The sequence below is a fragment of the Somniosus microcephalus genome, chromosome 10, assembly GCF_052327205.1.
Source record: "Somniosus microcephalus isolate GS21.2 chromosome 10, FLI_Smic_1.0, whole genome shotgun sequence".
Lineage (NCBI taxonomy): Eukaryota > Metazoa > Chordata > Chondrichthyes > Squaliformes > Somniosidae > Somniosus > Somniosus microcephalus.
The window spans coordinates 181234531-181253565 of NC_140996.1; the positions used below are offsets into that span (position 1 = coordinate 181234531).

The 19035-nt window shown below is 48.0% G+C and overlaps 1 protein-coding gene across 1 annotated transcript in view; it reads right to left on the reverse strand.

The window, feature by feature from the left end:
• Window positions 1–2596: 2596 nt before the first annotated feature.
• The window catches only part of flt1 (fms related receptor tyrosine kinase 1), a 245006-nt gene continuing 228567 nt past the window's right edge, over window positions 2597–19035 (reverse strand). The window contains exon 30 of the mRNA XM_085999287.1: window positions 2597–4859. Coding sequence (XP_085855413.1) covers window positions 4643–4859 — 217 coding nt within the window. The 3' untranslated portion in view covers window positions 2597–4642. The remainder of the gene's footprint in view (window positions 4860–19035) is intronic.

The window sequence follows — 19035 nt, forward strand, 5'->3', positions numbered from 1 at the left end:
ATTTTAGCACGATGGTTAATGGCCTTGAAATTCCAGAGTGCTGGAAACCACTGCAGGCCATAGTTAACAGCCGCCGAAATTAATGGCGCTGGCAGCACCGCTATATTGGTGCTGCTTGCTAATTAACATTAGCGCAGCGCTAAACTCACTGTGCAAGGTCAGTTTTCGGATGGCAGTCTCTCAGCAGGAGGCCAATGTAGTGGGGCTGTAGCATCATTGGAGCAAGAACAACCTTCTCTTAAAGCAAGACTGCCATTTTAGAAAGCAGTACGGTCCCTTAAAGGGGAACTGCCTTCTAAAAGGAAAAATATAAAAATCATTTAAAAATAGGCAGCTTTTAGCCCTTAGAGCTCAACTTCCTTCTGAAAAAAAAGTTAAAAAGAATTCCCAAATGGCAGTCTTCAGCCCTTAAAGCTGAATTGCCTTCCGCACCAAAAAAATGGGAAAAGTGCTTCAGCACTAACACAAATGGCTCAACAAGCCAAGGAAGGGAAACCCAGGGTCTCACATGCAGCACTCCAGCTTTGTGCAGGGGGTCAACACTGCAAGAGAGGTCCTCTGCCCATAGAGGCCAGGAAGCCCTCCAGAAAGTACGATGTGGGATCAGATCACCGAGACCAGCACTGCCAGTAGTGATGTCCAGTGCTCAAAGAAGCTTCATGACCTCAGACCAGTGGTGAAGGTCAGTGAATGCATCTTCAAAAGCCATCTCCTACCAACTGCACCACTAGCCTCACACACTTCTCAATGCACGACCCCCCCCCACCATCACTCACCTACCAACAATCTGCACCAAACACATGGCACATCTCCCATTCCTAGCCTCACCTCAACCCCCTTGGAGCAGACGGTGCTGGCCATTCTTGGCAGGGGCATGGCTGAGTCCTTTGGCCAGCGGTGGGGCTGAAAGGATACAAGATGCTGGTATCCTCATACATTATCCTCCTTCTGGCATGCACCTCTTGCTTTTCCGCCCTCCCCTCACCACAACTTCACCCTTGTGCCTTCTTCATTTCACACACCCAAGAAATGCAGTCTGCCCAGCCAGTGGTTGGCCAAGAAATGCAGCCTGTCCAGCCAGTGGTTGGCCAAGAAGAGGCAGCCTGCCCAGCCAGTGGTTGACCAAGAAGAGGGAGCCTGCCCAGCCAGTGGTTGGCCAAGAAATGCAGCCTGCCCAGCTAGTGGTTGGCCAAGAAGAGGGAGAGGAGAGTGAAGGAGAAGAAGCACCATCCCTCAATTTGACACTCCCAGCCACCAGCTCCTCAAGACTTGCAGTCTCCCCCACTGAAAGTCAACAGCCTTCCACCAGCCTTGCCGCAGCCACTGGGGTAGCACTTCATGACATCAGTAGGATAGGCAAAGGCGCACACAAGACAGTCACTAAGGCAATGCATAAGGGTGATGAGTTGATTTCTTGATGTCATATTAGATGGATAGATGTATAAAGTTGGATTGGAAAGTCTGCTTTGTGGTGGCTTTTATTTCAGCATTGTGGTCAAGAGGTCGCTGTGATGGTCAGTAACAGAGGGAAGGTAAGGTGTGGGACAAATGTTAAAAGGGGAATTGGGGTTGTGGTCACTGTGTCCGCAGGCAGATGATTCCATCTGGATATCAAGGCCAGAAAAGGGCTATTTGTTGCATCCTTCCTCCTTCTTCCTCCTCTTCTGCGTCTTCCTCTTCGCTCTGTGAGCAGAAGCTGGAAATCTGAAATAAAAGCAGAAAATGCTGGAAATGCTCAGCATTTCGACCTGAGATGTGAACTCTGTTTCTCTCTCCAGATGCTGCCTGACCTGCTGAGTATTTCCAGCATTTTCTGTCTTTCTTTACCATCCGAGGCCTTTCAAGTGTCCAGCTGCACCCTTTGCACACTTTAAAAACTTTTAACATCTATTGCACCAAGCCACTACTTCAATAAAATAAAAAAATCCAGTCCAAAAGCTTAAATGCAAACTTACCTGTAACCAGGGACCCGGGTTCGAATCCTGCCTCGGGCGACTGTCTGTGTGGAGTTTGCACATTCTCCCCGTGTTTGCGTGGGTTTCCTCCGGGTGCTCCGGTTTCCTCCCACAGTCCAAAGATGTGCGGGTTAGGTTGATTGGCTATGAAAAATTGACCCTTAGTGTTAGGGGGATTAAATCCGTGGGGTTACGGGGATAGGGTGGGATATGTGTTGGTGTAGGGGTTACGGGGATCGGGTGGGATATGTGTCGGTGCAGGCTCGATGGGCCGAAATGGCCTCTATCTGCACTGTGGGGTTTCTGTGATTCTGTGATTCTGTGATGTGTGTATCCCTTTACGAAGCGCTGACAGTGTCTCTATAGATCTGCTACATGTTCGCTTTTCAGAGCAAACTTAGGACTCAGTGAAAAGGTCCACGTTCGCAAAGCATGGCGTTATGTTGGCGTGCACGTCACGCTGTCCAGATTTACATGTCCAGTGCTGCTAAAGGCAGCGCTATGGCCCTCACCGCAGAGTCCCGCGCCAGAGGCGGGTGTTAGAGTGGTGGCTGCTTTTTATTTTCAGGAATCAGCTGCTAACGGGTGGCGGTAACCCAATTTCTAGGCCATTGTGTTTAAAGTAAAAATAGCAGAGGGAGTTAAATCCCAATGGTTATATTCCTTTTAATAAAGCTGGAGTTAAAATGACATTGCCCTTAAGAGGAATGTACAACACTAAGTATATTTTTGTCTAAGTGTTCATAAATCTCAAGACATACTTTCTTGTTAAGAATAGTACAAAATAACTTATAACAAAATATAAAGCTGCCCATTCCTAATGTCAAACTAGTTGTGAGTATGTTGTTTTGTGAGGACAGGCATAACATTTAAGTTTTTAAGCCTCAGTGCTATATTAGCCATATACATTTTAGAATGTGCACATCAGAGTTAAAGGAAAGTTACAATGTTAAAATAAACAGTAATGTACAGTGTCAGACTTGGCTCAGTGGTAGCATTCTTGCCTCACTCTGAAGACTTGAGCCCATAATTTAGGCTGAAATTTCAGTACAGTATTGGGAGTGCTACATTATCACAGACAATCTGCGCTCTGAAGCAGTCACTTTTCATGGAATGAGTAATTTAGCTTAATACTGACAGCAGCTTTATTAATATGCATTGAATGCACTAAAGTGAACCTGCATTTTACATTTATCTAAATACAGGAAACTCTTTTATCCGGCACCGACGGGACCGGCGTGGTGCCGGTTGATCAAAAAGTCCGGATTGCAGAGAGGTATACTTACCAAGGTACGAGAGCCCCGTACACGGCCACAGGTGCAGGAGCCCCGGTTACACGGCCCTTGTGCAGGAGTCCCGGTTACACGGCCACAATCCAGGAGTCCCGGTTACACGGCCGCAGATCCAGGAGTCCCTGTTACACGGCCACAGATCCAGAAACCCCGGTTACATGGCTACTAATATATAGTAAAACTTACCTGAACCTACTCCTGAATTTTGCCGGTTAAGAGAGATTCCTGGATATTTAGGTTAAAAGGGAGTTTCCTGTATCTGGAATGGTAAAGAAGCTGATACTGTAATGAGCTTAGACTGGGCAGCTGAAAATTTTCAGATGAAATATCAAACCGAGGCACCATCTACCTCCTCAGGTAGCTGTAAAAGATCCCATGGCACTATTTGAAGAGATGGGGAGTTTTCCTGGTGCCCTGGCCAATAATTATTCCTTAACCAACACCACCAACAAAACACCAGATTATCTGGTCATTTATCTGTTTGGCTACATTACAACAGTAACTACACCTCAAAAGTAATTAGCTGGCTGTGAAGAGTTTTGGAATGTCCTGGGGGTGATGTAAGGCACAAGATAAATACAAGTTCTTTCTTTCAATTCATAGAGCGTTTCAGGCTGTTTGATGTGCAATTTGTACAAAGCAAAAAAGCAATACTTCTAAAAATCCAGCAGGTGGCACTAAAGGAGGATTTCTGCCATTGAAAACATTTGCGCTCTGAAGCAGTCACATTTCATGGAATTAGTAATTTAGCTTAATATACTGACAGCAGCTTTATTAATATGCATTGAATGCACTAAAGTGAACCTGTATTTTATATTTATCTAAATATTTGGAATGGTAATGAAGCTGATACTGTAATGAGCTTAGACTGGGCAGCTGAAATCCAGTTACTATGAGACACAGATCCAAATTGTCCTTGGCATGCCACTAATTGCCTATATTAACTCAGATAGGGCAAGTCAATGTCTGGTATAAGAAATGAAGATTTTAATGCAGTTTTGGCTACTCTTATAGACACCTTATTTGGGATAGTGTAGAAAGAGCTGTAAACCCTATCTGACCCATATAAATACAAGTTGTTATTGTAGTTGTAAAATAACTAACCAGGAAGGGTTCGGTTCATGAAGTGGAAAGATAAAAATTCCATTCCTAGGAGTGTCGGGCTCACCTTAATATGTGTAATATTTCCCCAAACAAGACAGCTTGTATTAGTTTTGATGTCAGTACATCAGTGTTTGGATATATTTAGCATCTGATGACTGTGGATGAGTAGCAGTAAGCACACTATGCTTTGATATTGGTAAAGGCATGAGGAAAAAGTTTCTTTAAAGGTATGTTGCAATTTTTTGAATGTGCAGATTTTTTATTCTGCCGTATTGGTGAAATGTCTCTTCTTTAAACTGGCGGGGAGGCATAGAAGGCCAGCGAATTGTAGTCTGGTGGCGGTGTACGGCAACTCATTTTTGACTCGAAGGAATTCAGCAAGCCCAAACTCTCACGTGCAGATGCTCGATTGCCTTCATCTTCACGGTGGTAACCAGTACTGTAAGTGCTAGCCCGATTGACAGTTTCAGATAATACTGACTCTTTGCTTTTGCTTGCTGCTTTCAAACTGTAAAAAAATGAACAAAAGCACATTCAGTGTCAGATACAATATAAGAATGCATGCTTAGTTCATGCAGGTGGTTAAGAAGGCAAATGGTATGTTGGCCTTCATAGTGAGAGGATTCAAGTACAGGAACAAGGATGTCTTGCTGCAGTTGTACAGGGCCTTGGTGAGACCACACCTTGAGTATTGTGTGCAGTTTTGGTCACCTTATCTGAGGAAGGATGTTCTTGCCATGGAGGGAGTGCAGCGAAGATTCACCAGACTAATACCTGGGATGGCAGGAATGACATATGAGGAGAGATTGGGTCGATTGGGCTTGTATTCGCTAGAGTTTAGAAGAATGAGAGGGGATCTCATTGAAACTTATAAAATTCTAACAGGACTAGGCAGACTAGATGCAGGAAGGATGTTCCCGATGGTGGGGGAGTCCAGAACCAGGGGTCACAGTCTAAGGATAAGGGGTAAGCCATTTAGGACTGAGATGAGGAGGAATTTCTTCACCCAGAGAGTGGTGAACCTGTGGAATTCTCTACCACAGAAGGCCGTTGAGGCCAATTCATTAAATATATTCAAGAAGGAGTTGGATATATTTCTTAAGGCTAAAGGGATCAAGGGATATGGGGAGAAAGCAGGGACAGGGTACTGAATTTGGATGATCAGCCATGATCTCGTTAAATGGCAGAACAGGCTCGAGGGGCCGAATGGCCTACTCCTGCTCCTATCCTCTATATTTCTATGAAATCAGAAAAGAAAGAACTTGTGGTAAACCACTGTTAACTCTGTACAGGTCCAGGCATGTCTAATGTGGTAAACCACTGTTAACTCTGTACAGGTCCAGGCATGTCTCCGCCCCTGGCTCCACCCCTAAGCCCGGGTATAAAGGTGACTCACCACCCTTCCCCCGGGAGCTCTTAGGATGGATCCACTAGCAGAGGCATGCTCCAGTTCTTAGTCAATAAAAGCCTACTTTGTATAAGTTCAACTCGTAGTCTTTGGTGTTGTTGATAGTGCATCAATTTTATTGACTAAATTTTCGACATGGAGCAAATCTTGAAGCCGGAACGTTTAGACCTGGATCCTCAAGCAGCAGATGCAGCCAATAATTTTGAACACTGGCTGAGCTGTTTCGAAGCCTTCCTGGAGGCCTCCAGCACTACCGTCACTACAGATGACGCGAAACGGCTTGTCTTGAACTCACGGGTGAGCCACCGAGTCTACTCGATCATCCGAGGCGCCACAACTTACGCGGCCGCCATCGCGACGCTAAAGGAACAATACGTGAGGCCTGTTAACGAGGTCTACGTCAGACACCTCCTGGCTACCCGAAAACAGTGCCCCGGGGAATCGGGCGCCGAATATTTACTGGCACTGAGAGTCCTCGGCCGGGCCTGTAATTGCAAAGCGGTGACGGCCAAGGAATGCACGGAAGACCTGATCCGAGACGCCTACGTAGCCGGCATCAGGTCCAACTATACTCGGCAGAGGCTGCTGGAACAGAGGGGGCTCGACCTGCAGAAGACGGTGGCCCTCGCTAACTCGTTAGACGTGGCCCTCCAGAACATGGACGCCTACCCCCCTGACCGGATGGCCACGTGGATGTCACGGGAGCAGCCATCTTGGGACCCGGTAAGGCCACAAGCCGCCAGCAGCCCAACTACAGCTGCAATGACCAGAGGCCAGAAATGCTACTTCTGCGGCCAGGCCAAGCACCCCAGACAGCAATGCCCAGCAAAGGACGCGACCTGCTCCAAATGCGGCAAGAAAGGCCACTACGCGAGAGTGTGCAGGGCGAAATCGACCCCCAATTCCAGCAGCACCGCGTGTGAACCGTGCAGGCCGCCATTTTGGACCCCACCAACCACGTGTGAGCCGTGCGGGCCGCCATTTTGAGCACCACCAGCCGCGGGGGAGCCGCCATCTTGGACACCATTTCGAGACCAGGCCCCCGGCGCGGGCGAATACTACAGCGACCCACCGACCTCGACGATGGCCTCCATCACCCTGGACCAATCTAGGCCCCATCAACTAGCCAGGTCTATGATGAACGTAAAGGTAAATGGCCATGCCACAAATTGCCTTTTCGACTGCGGAAGCACGGAGAGCTTCATCCACCCCGACACGGTGCGACGCTACTCCCTATCGGTTATGCCCACACGCCACCAGGTCTTTATGGCCTCAAAGTCCCATACGGCGGACGTCGGCGGCTACTGTGTAGCGACTCTGACAGTGAACGGCGTGGAGTACAGAGATTTTAAATTCCTCGTCCTGCCACAGCTCTGCGCTCCTGTACTGCTAGGATTAGACTTCCAGTGCCATCTGGAGAGCGTCACGATGGCATATGGCGGGCCCCTGCCCCCACTTACAGTCTGCAGCTGGCAGAATTTAAACACGGCGCCGCGCAAAGTATGCAGCCTGTCCACCCTGAAGGTCAAACCCCCCCCGTTGTTCGCTAACCTCGCCAAAGACTGTAAGCCAATTGCTACTAAAAGCAGGCGGTACAGTGCCGGGGATAGGAGCTTTATTAAATCAGAAGTAGAAAGACTCCTGAGGGAAGGGATTATCGAGGGCAGCACCAGCCCATGGCGAGCCCAAGTGGTGGTAGTGAAGACCGGCGAAAAACAGCGCCTGGTTATTGATTACAGCCAGACGATCAATCGATACACGCAATTAGACGCATACCCACTTCCCCGCATATCTGACATGGTCAACCAGATAGCACAATACCGGGTATTCTCGACGATTGATCTGAAGTCGGCATACCACCAGCTCCCCATCAGGCCTGAGGACCGCCAGTACACGGCCTTCGAGGCCGACGGTCGCCTCTACCACTTCCTCCGAGTCCCCTTCGGCGTCACCAACGGGGTCTCGGTCTTCCAAAGGGAGATGGACCGGATGGTTGACCAGAACGCGCTGCAGGCCACCTTCCCCTATCTAGACAACGTCCCCATCTGCGGCCATGACTGGCATGACCACGACGCCAACCTAGAAAAATTCCTCCGTACGGCCCAACGGCTGAATCTGACATACAACAGAGAAAAATGTATGTTCGCACCACGCGCCTTGCTATTCTTGGCTGCATGGTGGAAAACGGAGTCATCGGCCCTGACCCCGACCGAATGCGCCCCCTCCTGGAACTACCCCTCCCCACTGCCTAAAAGCCCTGAAGAGATGCCTAGGGTTCTTCTCTTACTACGCCCAGTGGGTGCCCAACTATGCGGACAAAGCCCGGCCCCTCATCAAGTCAACCTCCTTCCCCCTGACGGCAGAGGCCCGTGCGGCCTTCACCCTCATAAAAGAGGACATTGCGAAGGCCACAATGCACGCAGTGGATGAGTCCATCCCTTTCCAAGTGGAGAGCGATGCATCCGACTTTGCCCTAGCCGCAACCCTTAACCAGGCAGGGAGACCCATGGCCTTCTTTTCACGGACCCTCCAGGGCCCCAAAATTCGACACTCCTCAGTCGAGAAGGAGGCCCAGGCGATAGTGGAGGCTGTACGGCACTGGGGGCATTACCTGGCCGGTAAACGTTTCACCCTGCTCACTGACCAACGGTCAGTAGCATTTATGTTTAACAACAGACAAAGGGGGAAAATCAAAAATGATAAGATATTGCGGTGGAGGATCGAGTTATCCACCTACAACTACGATATCTTATACCGGCCCGGGAAACTTAATGAGCCCCCAGACGCCCTATCCCGTGGGACATGTGCCAACGCACAAGTCGATAGGCTACGGACCCTCCACAATGATCTCTGCCACCCGGGGGTCACCAGGTTCTTCCATTTTATTAAAGCTCGCAACCTGCCTTACTCCATCGAGGAGGTCAGGACCATGACCAGGAACTGCCAGGTCTGCGCCGAATGCAAACCGCATTTTTATAGGCCAGACAGGGCACACCTGATTAAAGCCACCCGCCCCTTCGAACGTCTCAGCGTCGATTTCAAGGGGACACTTCCCTCCTCTGACCGCAACACGTACTTCCTCAATATTATTGACGAGTACTCCCGTTTCCCCTTCGCCATCCCCTGCCTGGACATGACCAGCGCCACAGTCATCAGGTGCCTCAACGACCTGTTCGCCATATTTGGCTTCCCCAATTACATCCACAGCGACAGGGGCTCGTCGTTCATGAGCGACGAGCTGCGCCAGTACCTGCTCGAGAAGGGCATAGCCACGAGCAGGACTACCAGCTACAACCCCCGGGGTAACGGACAGGTAGAGAGGGAGAACGCAACGGTGTGGAAGACCGCCATGCTCGCCCTAAAATCCAAGGGCCTCCCAATCTCCCGCTGGCAAGATGTCCTCCCCGATGCGCTCCACTCCATACGACCACTGCTCTGTACTGCCACAAACGCCACCCCTCACGAGAAGATGTTCGTCTTCCCCAGGAAATCCACCTCGGGGACATCACTACCGCCATGGCTGACGTCTCTGGGACCCGTCCTGCTCAGGAAACACGTGAGGAGCCATAAGACGGACCCCCTGGTCAAAAAGGTTCACCTCCTCCACGCCAACCCACAGTACGCCTACGTGGCGTATCCTGACGGGCGGGAGGACACAGTCTTGTTGGAGGAAATTTTAAAATGGCACCGTAGTGCCTGCTGGAATTCTGGACATTCATTAACATTTTGCAGACACTAGCACAACAGGCAGCTGACTTGATCTGCTTACACCAAACGTGTGATGTCACTTGCACAGAACAGTAATATAATTAAGTTGTTTGCTAACGGTATAATAATATGATCAACTTGTTTTTGAAAGAATGTGATTAAGGGTTGCTAAGCTATCGGATTGGCCAAAGTTAAAGAATGCTAAAGTGCCCGATTGGTCAAATGTAATATGGTATCTTTCCTGTTTTTAAATGGTATAAAAGGAGCACGGCTGCTATTGCAAAATTGAGAAGTTTGGCGATCACATCCATAAGGTGTTAGCACTTCTCCCAGAGCTCTGTAGTATAATAAATACTGTTCTCCTTTGATTGGTGTCCGTGTCCGGTTTATTTAAAGCAGAGAGTTAAGTTGGGTACGCGTCGACTTTGTATATCACTTAGTCCGCTCAGGCACCAATTAATTCTATATCAATTTGGCGCTGCGAGCAGGGTGAGTGGAAATTACGGGGGACGCTCGACGGGGTGTCTCGGGTAATTAGTAACTCATCAAAAGAATCTTAGAGGACCGGACTACCAGAAAGGATACCAGTTTAGTATTTTAATTAAGTATAAGTTAAGGGCTGTCTTTGTGAAGGATAAATGTGTAGTGTTGTTATGCCTAAATTTGTTATAGGATAAGATACGGTTGCCGGTGAGACACTGATCCCGTCTACCTAGAGACCGGACTCATGGTGGTGAAAACACGTGATTCGTCTGAGAAACGCTCAGACTGTGATCCGTGGCCGTGAGTATTGAAGCTCGTGGTGGTGAAAACACGCGATTCGTCTAAGAAACGTTCAGACTGTGATCCGTGGCCGTGAGTATATTTTCTCTCTCGAATATGGGGAAGAAAGATAAAGAGGTCCAAAAAGGATCCGAGGGAAATCCTATGGAAGGTAAACAAGTTAAGAAGGGACCAGAAGGGACCCTGTCACACACCTTTATGACAAAAAGACAATCTACTACAGGTATTAAGTGTATGCAGAAAGACGGGTGGGATATCACACAGTCTTTAGAATGCCAAAGAGTCTGGTGGAACTTCCAGACTAAAGATAAGACTAAGAAGGCAGGAGTAATGTTAGTACACCAATTAAATGGTCTGCTAGAGCAAGTAAGTACAGTTAAAGAAAAGTGTAAGAGGACAGAGGAAGAAAACAAGGCCTAGAAATTCAGTGGCCTGCGCCACCAGTTTGTGCCCATAGAGGGCTTTTGCGCCACTGGCCAAACCTACCGCGATATTTAGCGGGGCGCTAATGGCGGCGTTAGCCTGTAGCGCTGCGCCGCCACCGATGATGTCATCGGTGTGCGCAGCGCCCCGCTATCACCCCGCTGGCCATATTTGGTCGCTGCCGCCTCCTCCGCGCCGGCCGCAAACAGCGACCGGTACACAGGGGCCTACCTGTGGCGGTAGTGGGGCGAGTTAAGGTGGAGGTGCGGCCGGCCGCTTTTTCGGCGGCCGCCTGCCCGCACCTCCGTCCCCGGCCTCCTACACCACCCCCCCCCCGCGGCATTGCCGGCTGTTTCCCGAGAGCCCGGCACTTCTTCTTGGTGCCGGGCTCATTTGCCGGCACTCGCGAGCGGGGATCGCGCTGTTGCAGGCACCTCCCCCTTAAGAGTGAGAGGAAGGCCTGCAGTACCGCAGGCTGCCGTGCCGCAGCGGGTGGCGCTGCGGCACTTTGCGCGCCGATATTCAGTTTCAGCGCCCCAAGCGGGGCGCCGAAACCCTTGTTTAGCGGCCGGCTTCCACTTGGGGTGCTGAAACTGAATATCCCGCTGGCGCAAGTGGCTCCGCGCGCAGCGGTAATTCCGGCGCCCAGGCGAGCTGGGTGCCCCAAACTGAATTTTTAGCCCCAAGTCTCTCAAGGAGAAAGTAAGTGACTTAAAACGAACACTTAAAGAAATGGAGGCAGGGAATAACATGTCGCTCCCGCCATATAGCAGCCTACAGCCCTCCGCCCCTACCGCCCCCTCGAATAATGAAAGTAGTGATGAGGATGAAATTAACGACATGGCTCCAGTAACAAGGGGAGGAACTACGGGAGATGGGGGCAACAACCCAAGAACAAAACATTATTATAAAACCTTCACTCCAGGAGAAAAACAACAGATAGTTGATGCCTTAGGGCCCCTAAAACCAAGAAGTAGAAATGCCCAGTTCTGGACTAAATTAGACCAGATGATACTAGCACATGACCTCCATCTCCGGGACGTACATATACTAGTCCGGGCAGCCTGTCCCGCGGATAAATGGAGATTGGTACCCCAAGATAATGCACAGCCCAATCAGGACTATTTAGGGGGTCGATGGGTAAACCAACAACCCTTGTCAGCAACCCATGAACAACAAGAAGTAGCTCGTCAGGCTTTTAAAACTGCCATACAAACAGCCCTTGGAGATTCCCCGACCAATTGGGGTAGAATAACATTAGCTAAACAAAATAAGGGAGAGGGGGCTTCTGAATTCAGAGAAAGATTGTTCCTTATTTATGAGGAGAGCTCAGGAATAGCAGGAGATATGACGCGAGATGATCCAGGCTTTGTACAAGCATACAAAGATGGACTATCAGCTGGACACCAAGCGGTCCTTAAAACCGGGTTGGTTTCACACGAACGCTATGACGAGGAGGTTCGATGGGCAACTAGACTGGAAGGACAACTTAACCAACAGGACGCAAATAAATCCGTAAAACAAGAAAAGATAGGGGCAGTATCTACGTCAGACCAAGGCGCTAAACCAAAAAGAGGAACCTGCCATAATTGTGGCAAGGCAGGGCACTTTGCGAAGGAATGCAGAGAATCCAAAGGGGGAGTTAAAAAGACCTGTGGTTATTGTGGCAAACCAGGCCACTTTGAAGCCACATGCTTTAGCAAACACGGGAAACCCACCCCAGGACCTAGTAGAGAAACCATGAGCGACAAAGATTGGGAGGAATGGAAGCAGTGGCAAAAGTTTAAAGAACAGAAGTGAAGTCCTATGGCCCCCATTAAGGCCAAAAAGGAGGGACGCATTTACGTGTCTGCACTAGTAGGGGGCCAACAATGTGAAATGCTAGTGGACACAGGCGCCTCCGTATCTGTCACCGATCTCCCACTCCCGACAACTCACCAGTCAACATGGTTACGAGGGTTGAGCGGAAACCTAACCCAAGCCTTTTTAAGTACTACCCAATTGGTAGACGTAGGAAACATATACTTGCCCATGAGATTCTATGTGCACAGGTCTCATGAGGGAACTATATTAGGAAATGATATTATGAAAGAGTATCAAGCTCTCATAGATTGTGGAAAAGGGAAAATAACCTGGCCCCGACCTGACGGCAGAAAAGAAAAACTAGCAAAAATAGCTAACAACCTGGGAACAGTGGGAATAGCCACTGTTACCACTAGGGATTGGAAAACAGAGAGAGGAATTTATGGACTAATTTGTGAAAATGTTCCCGGAGTATGGGCTCAGAATAAATTAGATACTGGAAAGGCTAATATAAAACCAATTAGTACTCCAGGACCGGAACATACCCCACATAAGCAATACCCAATAAAACCAGAAGCTAAAAAGGCTGTAAAAGAAATAGTAAAGGGTTTAGTAGAAAAAGGAATCTTGAGAGAAACAACAAGCACCACTAACTCACCTACCTGGCCGGTAGGAAAGCCGGACGGGAGCTTTAGGCTCACCATAGATTACACGGCTCTAAATAAAGTGACTCCGAAATTACACCCGATTGTTGCCAGTCCGGCTACAATCTTGAATGGATTGTCCCCGGAACATAAGATATTTACAGTATTGGATATAGCCAACGGATTCTGGTCCCTGCCTTTGGACCAGGAATCACAGGAAAAATTTGCCTTTACAGTGGACGGCTGCCAGTATACCTGGACCCGTTTACCGCAGGGGTTTCATAACAGCCCGGCTATATTTCACCGGGTGATGAGTAATATGTTGGCAACAATTCCCATCCCAGAGTCAAGCGCAGTATTACAATATGTAGATGACATATTAATTGCTTCGGACACGGAAGAGTCACACAAAGAGGCCCTTACCCTAATATTAGAAGGTTTAGAATCAGCCGGCTTAAAAATAAGCCCCAAGAAGGCACAAATAGGACAACCTCAGGTCCTATACTTGGGTCACTTGATCTCCCAAGGACTCAAGGAAATGCCCATAGACCGAAAAGATGCGGTGCAGAAAATGCCAAGGCCCGTAACAGTAAGAGGAGTTAGAAAGGTCTTGGGATTATTTAATTACAGTAGAAATTTTATCCCAGGGTTTGCTAAATTGGCAGAACCCATACAGAGATTAGTCAAGGGAGGAAAACCCGCTCTTGAATCCATAGAATGGGGATCAGAACAAGAAGAAGCTTATGATCAGTTAAAGGCAGCTTTAATCTCAGCCCCAGGATTGGGACTCCCGGATATGTGCAAGGACTTTCACATCCATTGTAATAACGAGGGAGGATTTTATTCGGCAGTAGTAACCCAGACACATGGGGATAAACGCAGACCCATAGCATATTACTCAACCGCGGAAGGACCCGTGGTTGCAGGTTTATCTAGATGTATAGCCGCTTTGGACTGTGCAGCCTGGGCGGTGAAAATCAGTGAACCTATAGTAATGACAGGAAACATCATCTTACACACCAAGCATACCTTGGTGGAAATGCTTAACACAGGAAAACTAAGGTCTGTATCAAATTTACGAAGAACAAAATGGGAGGCAGTCCTCCTCCCACCTACACAAGCTCTAACCATTGTTAGAGACATTGGCGAAAATCCAGCTGAAGGAATATTAGGGGAAGGAGAATCCCATAATTGTGGAGATGTAGATATGAATCTAGAGGAAGACAAAATTAAGGACACTCCTCTGGAACAAGTCGACGAGGAGTTGTATGTCGACGGGTCAAGAAAATATGTAGAAGGTCTACCCCGGACAGGTTGGGCAGTAGTTAACCAACAACTGGAAACCCTAGAATCAGGAAGGATAGACGGAGGACTATCAGCCCAAGTGGCTGAGTTAGAAGCCCTCACAAGAGCTTTAGAGAGGTCTGAAGGAAAGGTAGTAAATATCTACACAGACAGTAGGTATGCCTTTGGGGTAGTACATGACTACATGACATCTTGGGGTAGAAGAGGGTTTATAGCCACAGGAGGTAATCCCATCAAACACCAGGAGAGAATTAAAAGACTCCTGGAGGCAAGTGAAAAACCAAAGCAGGTAGCAATTGATGTGCCTCAATAAATCCGAGACTCGATGTTAGCGAAACAAAACAAGGCTTTTATTGACTTAGAAGGTAACACACAGAGGAGAATGTATCTTCCATCCAGAGGTCTGCCGTACTGGATGTGCTGCCGGCTGGGCCAGCTTACATAGGAGCCAGGTATGGGCGGAGCCCTACACACAGTACAATACAATGGAAATGAAACTGAAACCAACCACAGTCACAGGCAGAGAAATACTGATGAGTGATGAATGGAATATTTCATCACAGCAATAATTAAAATTAAGGCACACCAGAAAGAACCAGATCAGAGTAGTCCAGAATGGCCACACCACCGGGGAAACCAAGCAGCAGATCAGGCAGCACAAGACGCTTTAGAACAAACAATGATAGAAGCACCCATAGCCGCCTTATATAAAGAGGAAGATGAGGTGAGCTTAGCAGAGTTACACGAGGACTCCACGGATCAGGAAAAGAGTAAGTGGGAAGCACAGGGTGCCATCAAAGGAACGGATAAAGTATGGAGAAAGGAAGGTAAGGTTGTCGCCCCAGAATGTATACAACAGACGCTGTTGGAGATCAACCATGGGCTTGCCCACTCGGGCAAGGAAGCCATGACGGGGATTATTAGTAAGGAATGGTGGTGGAAGGGAAGGGGACGAGACATAGCGAGGTATTGCCAAAGGTGCCTCACTTGTGCCCAACATAACCCGGGAAGACCCATCAAAATTAAGATGGGACACCAACCAAGGCCAAAGGGACCGTGGGAGCAATTGCAGATTGACTTCACGGGACCCCTTCCAAATTCTCGCGGGAAAACCTATTGTTTAGTAATAATTGATCAGTTTACCCGATGGGTGGAGGCATACCCTACTAGAAACTGCACTGCCCTGACGGTAGCCAGAATATTAGCTGAAGAAGTAATCCCTCGGTGGGGAGTGCCGGTGCAAATAGATTCGGACCAAGGAACACACTTTACTGGAAGTATAATGAAATTAACATGTCAGTTAATGGGAATTAAACAAAAATTCCACATACCCTACCACCCCCAGAGCTCGGGGATGGTAGAGAGGATGAACAGAACGCTTAAAAATAGCCTAGCAAAGGCCATGGAAACATCGGGAAAAACATGGACAGAAGTCCTGCCCATCATTCTGATGAAGTTGCGTACTACGGCAAACAGAACTACAGGATTAACCCCTTATGAACTAATGACAGGACGAGCGATGCAATTACCAGAAGGCATCAAAACAGGTGGAGCTGATGTCGGCCCATTAAAGGATAAATTAAAACGATTTGTAAGGGAATTAAGTTCCCAACTTAAGGGAATGTGAAAAAACGTGAGAGATAATCAGGAAAAACAGGATGATGATCCCAGCATAGCACCCCAGGTCCCTTCCGCAGGGAGTAGGGTGATGCTAAAGGTCCTACCAGGAAAACCAGGGTTTGCACCGAAATGGAATGGGCCGTATGAAATTATAATTAGTGGAGACACCTGTGCCTGTCTGGACATAAGGGGAAAGGGCATATGGAAACATTGGACTCAGTTGAAGTTATATAAAGGACATGAACGTGAATAATTACCCCCACTGTTCTGAATCTGTTCCACAGGAAAAAAAGAGGGAGACCCCTTCGGCAATAACTGGAAGAAGAATATTGCATCAAAAACATGTATAAGTTACTGTGTATAATTGCGTTGATACGTATTGTCACGGGAGATGCGGCGACAGAACCGCGTAGAAAACGGGGATTGCATGTAAATACGTTTTTATATATGTCATATAAGTATGCCAAACGAAGTGGGATAGATGCCTGTTGGGTATGTAGCCATACTCCCACTCATGCGAAAGGAGGGATACCCTTGCGACCAATACTCTTGAACCTCACAGATATGGCAGAATGGATAATTAATAGAAATCATACGAAACAGAAAAATACCACTTTATCCACCTTCGGAAAAACCTGGGAACAGAAATGGACTAGCCTAAGGAATGAGTTCCGGGGGGGAGGATATTCGTTAGAAAATTTTAAAGAATGGTATAAGCCAACATATAATTATACGAAAGAACCCCCCTTTTTAGTTCTTACCAATACACAGAAACACAGAAACACAGAAACCCCACAGTGCAGATAGAGGCCATTTCGGCCCATCGAGCCTGCACCGACACATATCCCACCCGATCCCCGTAACCCCTACATATCCCACCCGATCCCTGTAACCCCACGTATTTAATCCCCCTAACACTAAGGGTCAATTTATCATAGCCAATCAACCTAACCCGCACATCTTTGGACTGTGGGAGGAAACCGGAGCACCCGGAGGAAACCCACGCAAACACGGGGAGAATGTGCAAACTCCACACAGACAGTCACCCGAGGCCGGATTTGAACCCGGGTCCCTGGCGCTGTGAGGCAACAGTGCTAACCACTATGCCACCGTCAGGAAAGGGCCAGCCGATCAGGGAAATATGTTGGGAGCGCGGCACAGAACAGACTGAAGGGATCAGAATTGATGTGGGGAAAGGTCATTGTATACAAAATTTTACCACATATAATGCAGGAAATTCCATGGAAAGCTGGTGGTTCAATACCACCAACTTGATGAATTTGACCAATAATAAATCATGGAATGGGACCAGGCGAACAAATACTGACAACCAGATGGGTTTTACCGTCTTCCGCGCCAACATAAACCCCGAACAACCGGGACAGATAATGACAGCCTATAATGGGGCATACTTCATATGCGGTCATAGAGTATACCCCTGGCTACCAGAGAATTGGGCAGGATCATGCTATTTGGGGTATGTAGTACCATATATATACCACATAAAGGAATTGAAAGATCACCACAAGCATAGTCGTACTAAAAGAGAACTTCCCACCTGGCAGGTGGTACTAGGAGCTATGTTCCCCACGGCTGGAATAATGTTTACTTCTCAAGAAATATGGTTATTGGCAACCATAATTGAGGGAGTAGCCAATGACACGGCTGAATCCCTGAGCGAGATGAGTGCCGAAATGGTAGCCCTAAGAACTGTCGCCCTACAAAATAGAATGGCACTAGATTACCTACTAGCTGCACAGGGAGGTACACGTGCCATGATCGGAGCAGAATGCTGTACATACATCCCAGACAGTTCTGAAAATATTACCAACCTAGCGGACCATATTCAAAAACAAGTAGCTTTGCTCCATCAATCCAATATTGGAGGCAGATGGTTTGATTGGTTACTGGGAGGATCAGGCTGGGGTGCGTGGCTAGTGCAAATGATATTGATCATGGTTGTGATATGTATACTGCTGTGCTGTGCATTGAGTATCATTAAAATGTGCTGTCAAACTGCTGTGAAAGCTGTGCTGCCAGTAGCTTCTGTCAAAGAATACACCGACCTCCTGCCCAGAAATATGGGTGAAGAAGAAGAAACGTATGATGACGTGGCCGGAACGGCCGATTCTCACGAGACGAGTCAGTGGTTGTAAACCAACCCTGTGAAGAAACGAAGAACGATGGTCATCTGGGAGCAAGAGGATCGTGCTCCAGGACCAAAAGGAGGGCTGTTGGAGGAAATTTTAAAATGGCACCGTAGTGCCTGCTGGAATTCTGGACATTCATTAACATTTTGCAGACACTGGCACAACAGGCAGCTGACTTGATCTGCTTACACCAAACGTGTGATGTCACTTGCACAGAACAGTAATATAATTAAGTTGTTTGCTAACGGTATAATAATATGATAACTTGTTTTTGATAGAATGTGATTAAGGGTTGCTAAGCTATCGGATTGGCCAAAGTTAAAGAATGCTAAAGTGCCTGATTGGTCAAATGTAATATGGTATCTTTCCTGTTCTTAAATGGTATAAAAGGAGCACGGCTGCTATTGCAAAATTGAGAAGTTTGGCAATCACATCCATAAGGTGTTAGCACTTCTCCCAGAGCTCTGTAGTATAATAAATACTGCTCTCCTTTGATTGGTGTCCGTGTCCGGTTTATTTAAAGCAGAGAGTTAAGTTGGGTACGCGTCGACTTTGTATATCACTTAGTCTGCTCAGGCACCAATTAATTCTATATCAGTCTCAATTCGAGACCTCGCACCCTCAGGTACCACCCGAAACACCATCGATCACCATCCACTACCTCCACCCACCACCACTACCCACGACGCACCACCGGGGTGTCTACCACGAACTGACGACATGCCGGTGCTCCGTCCCACGCGAGAAGCGGCCGCGGGCAAAGAACCGCCGCAACCGGCACCACGAAGATCATTACGGCAGACAAGACCCCCGGGGAGACTTTCGTATACGAACTTTTGA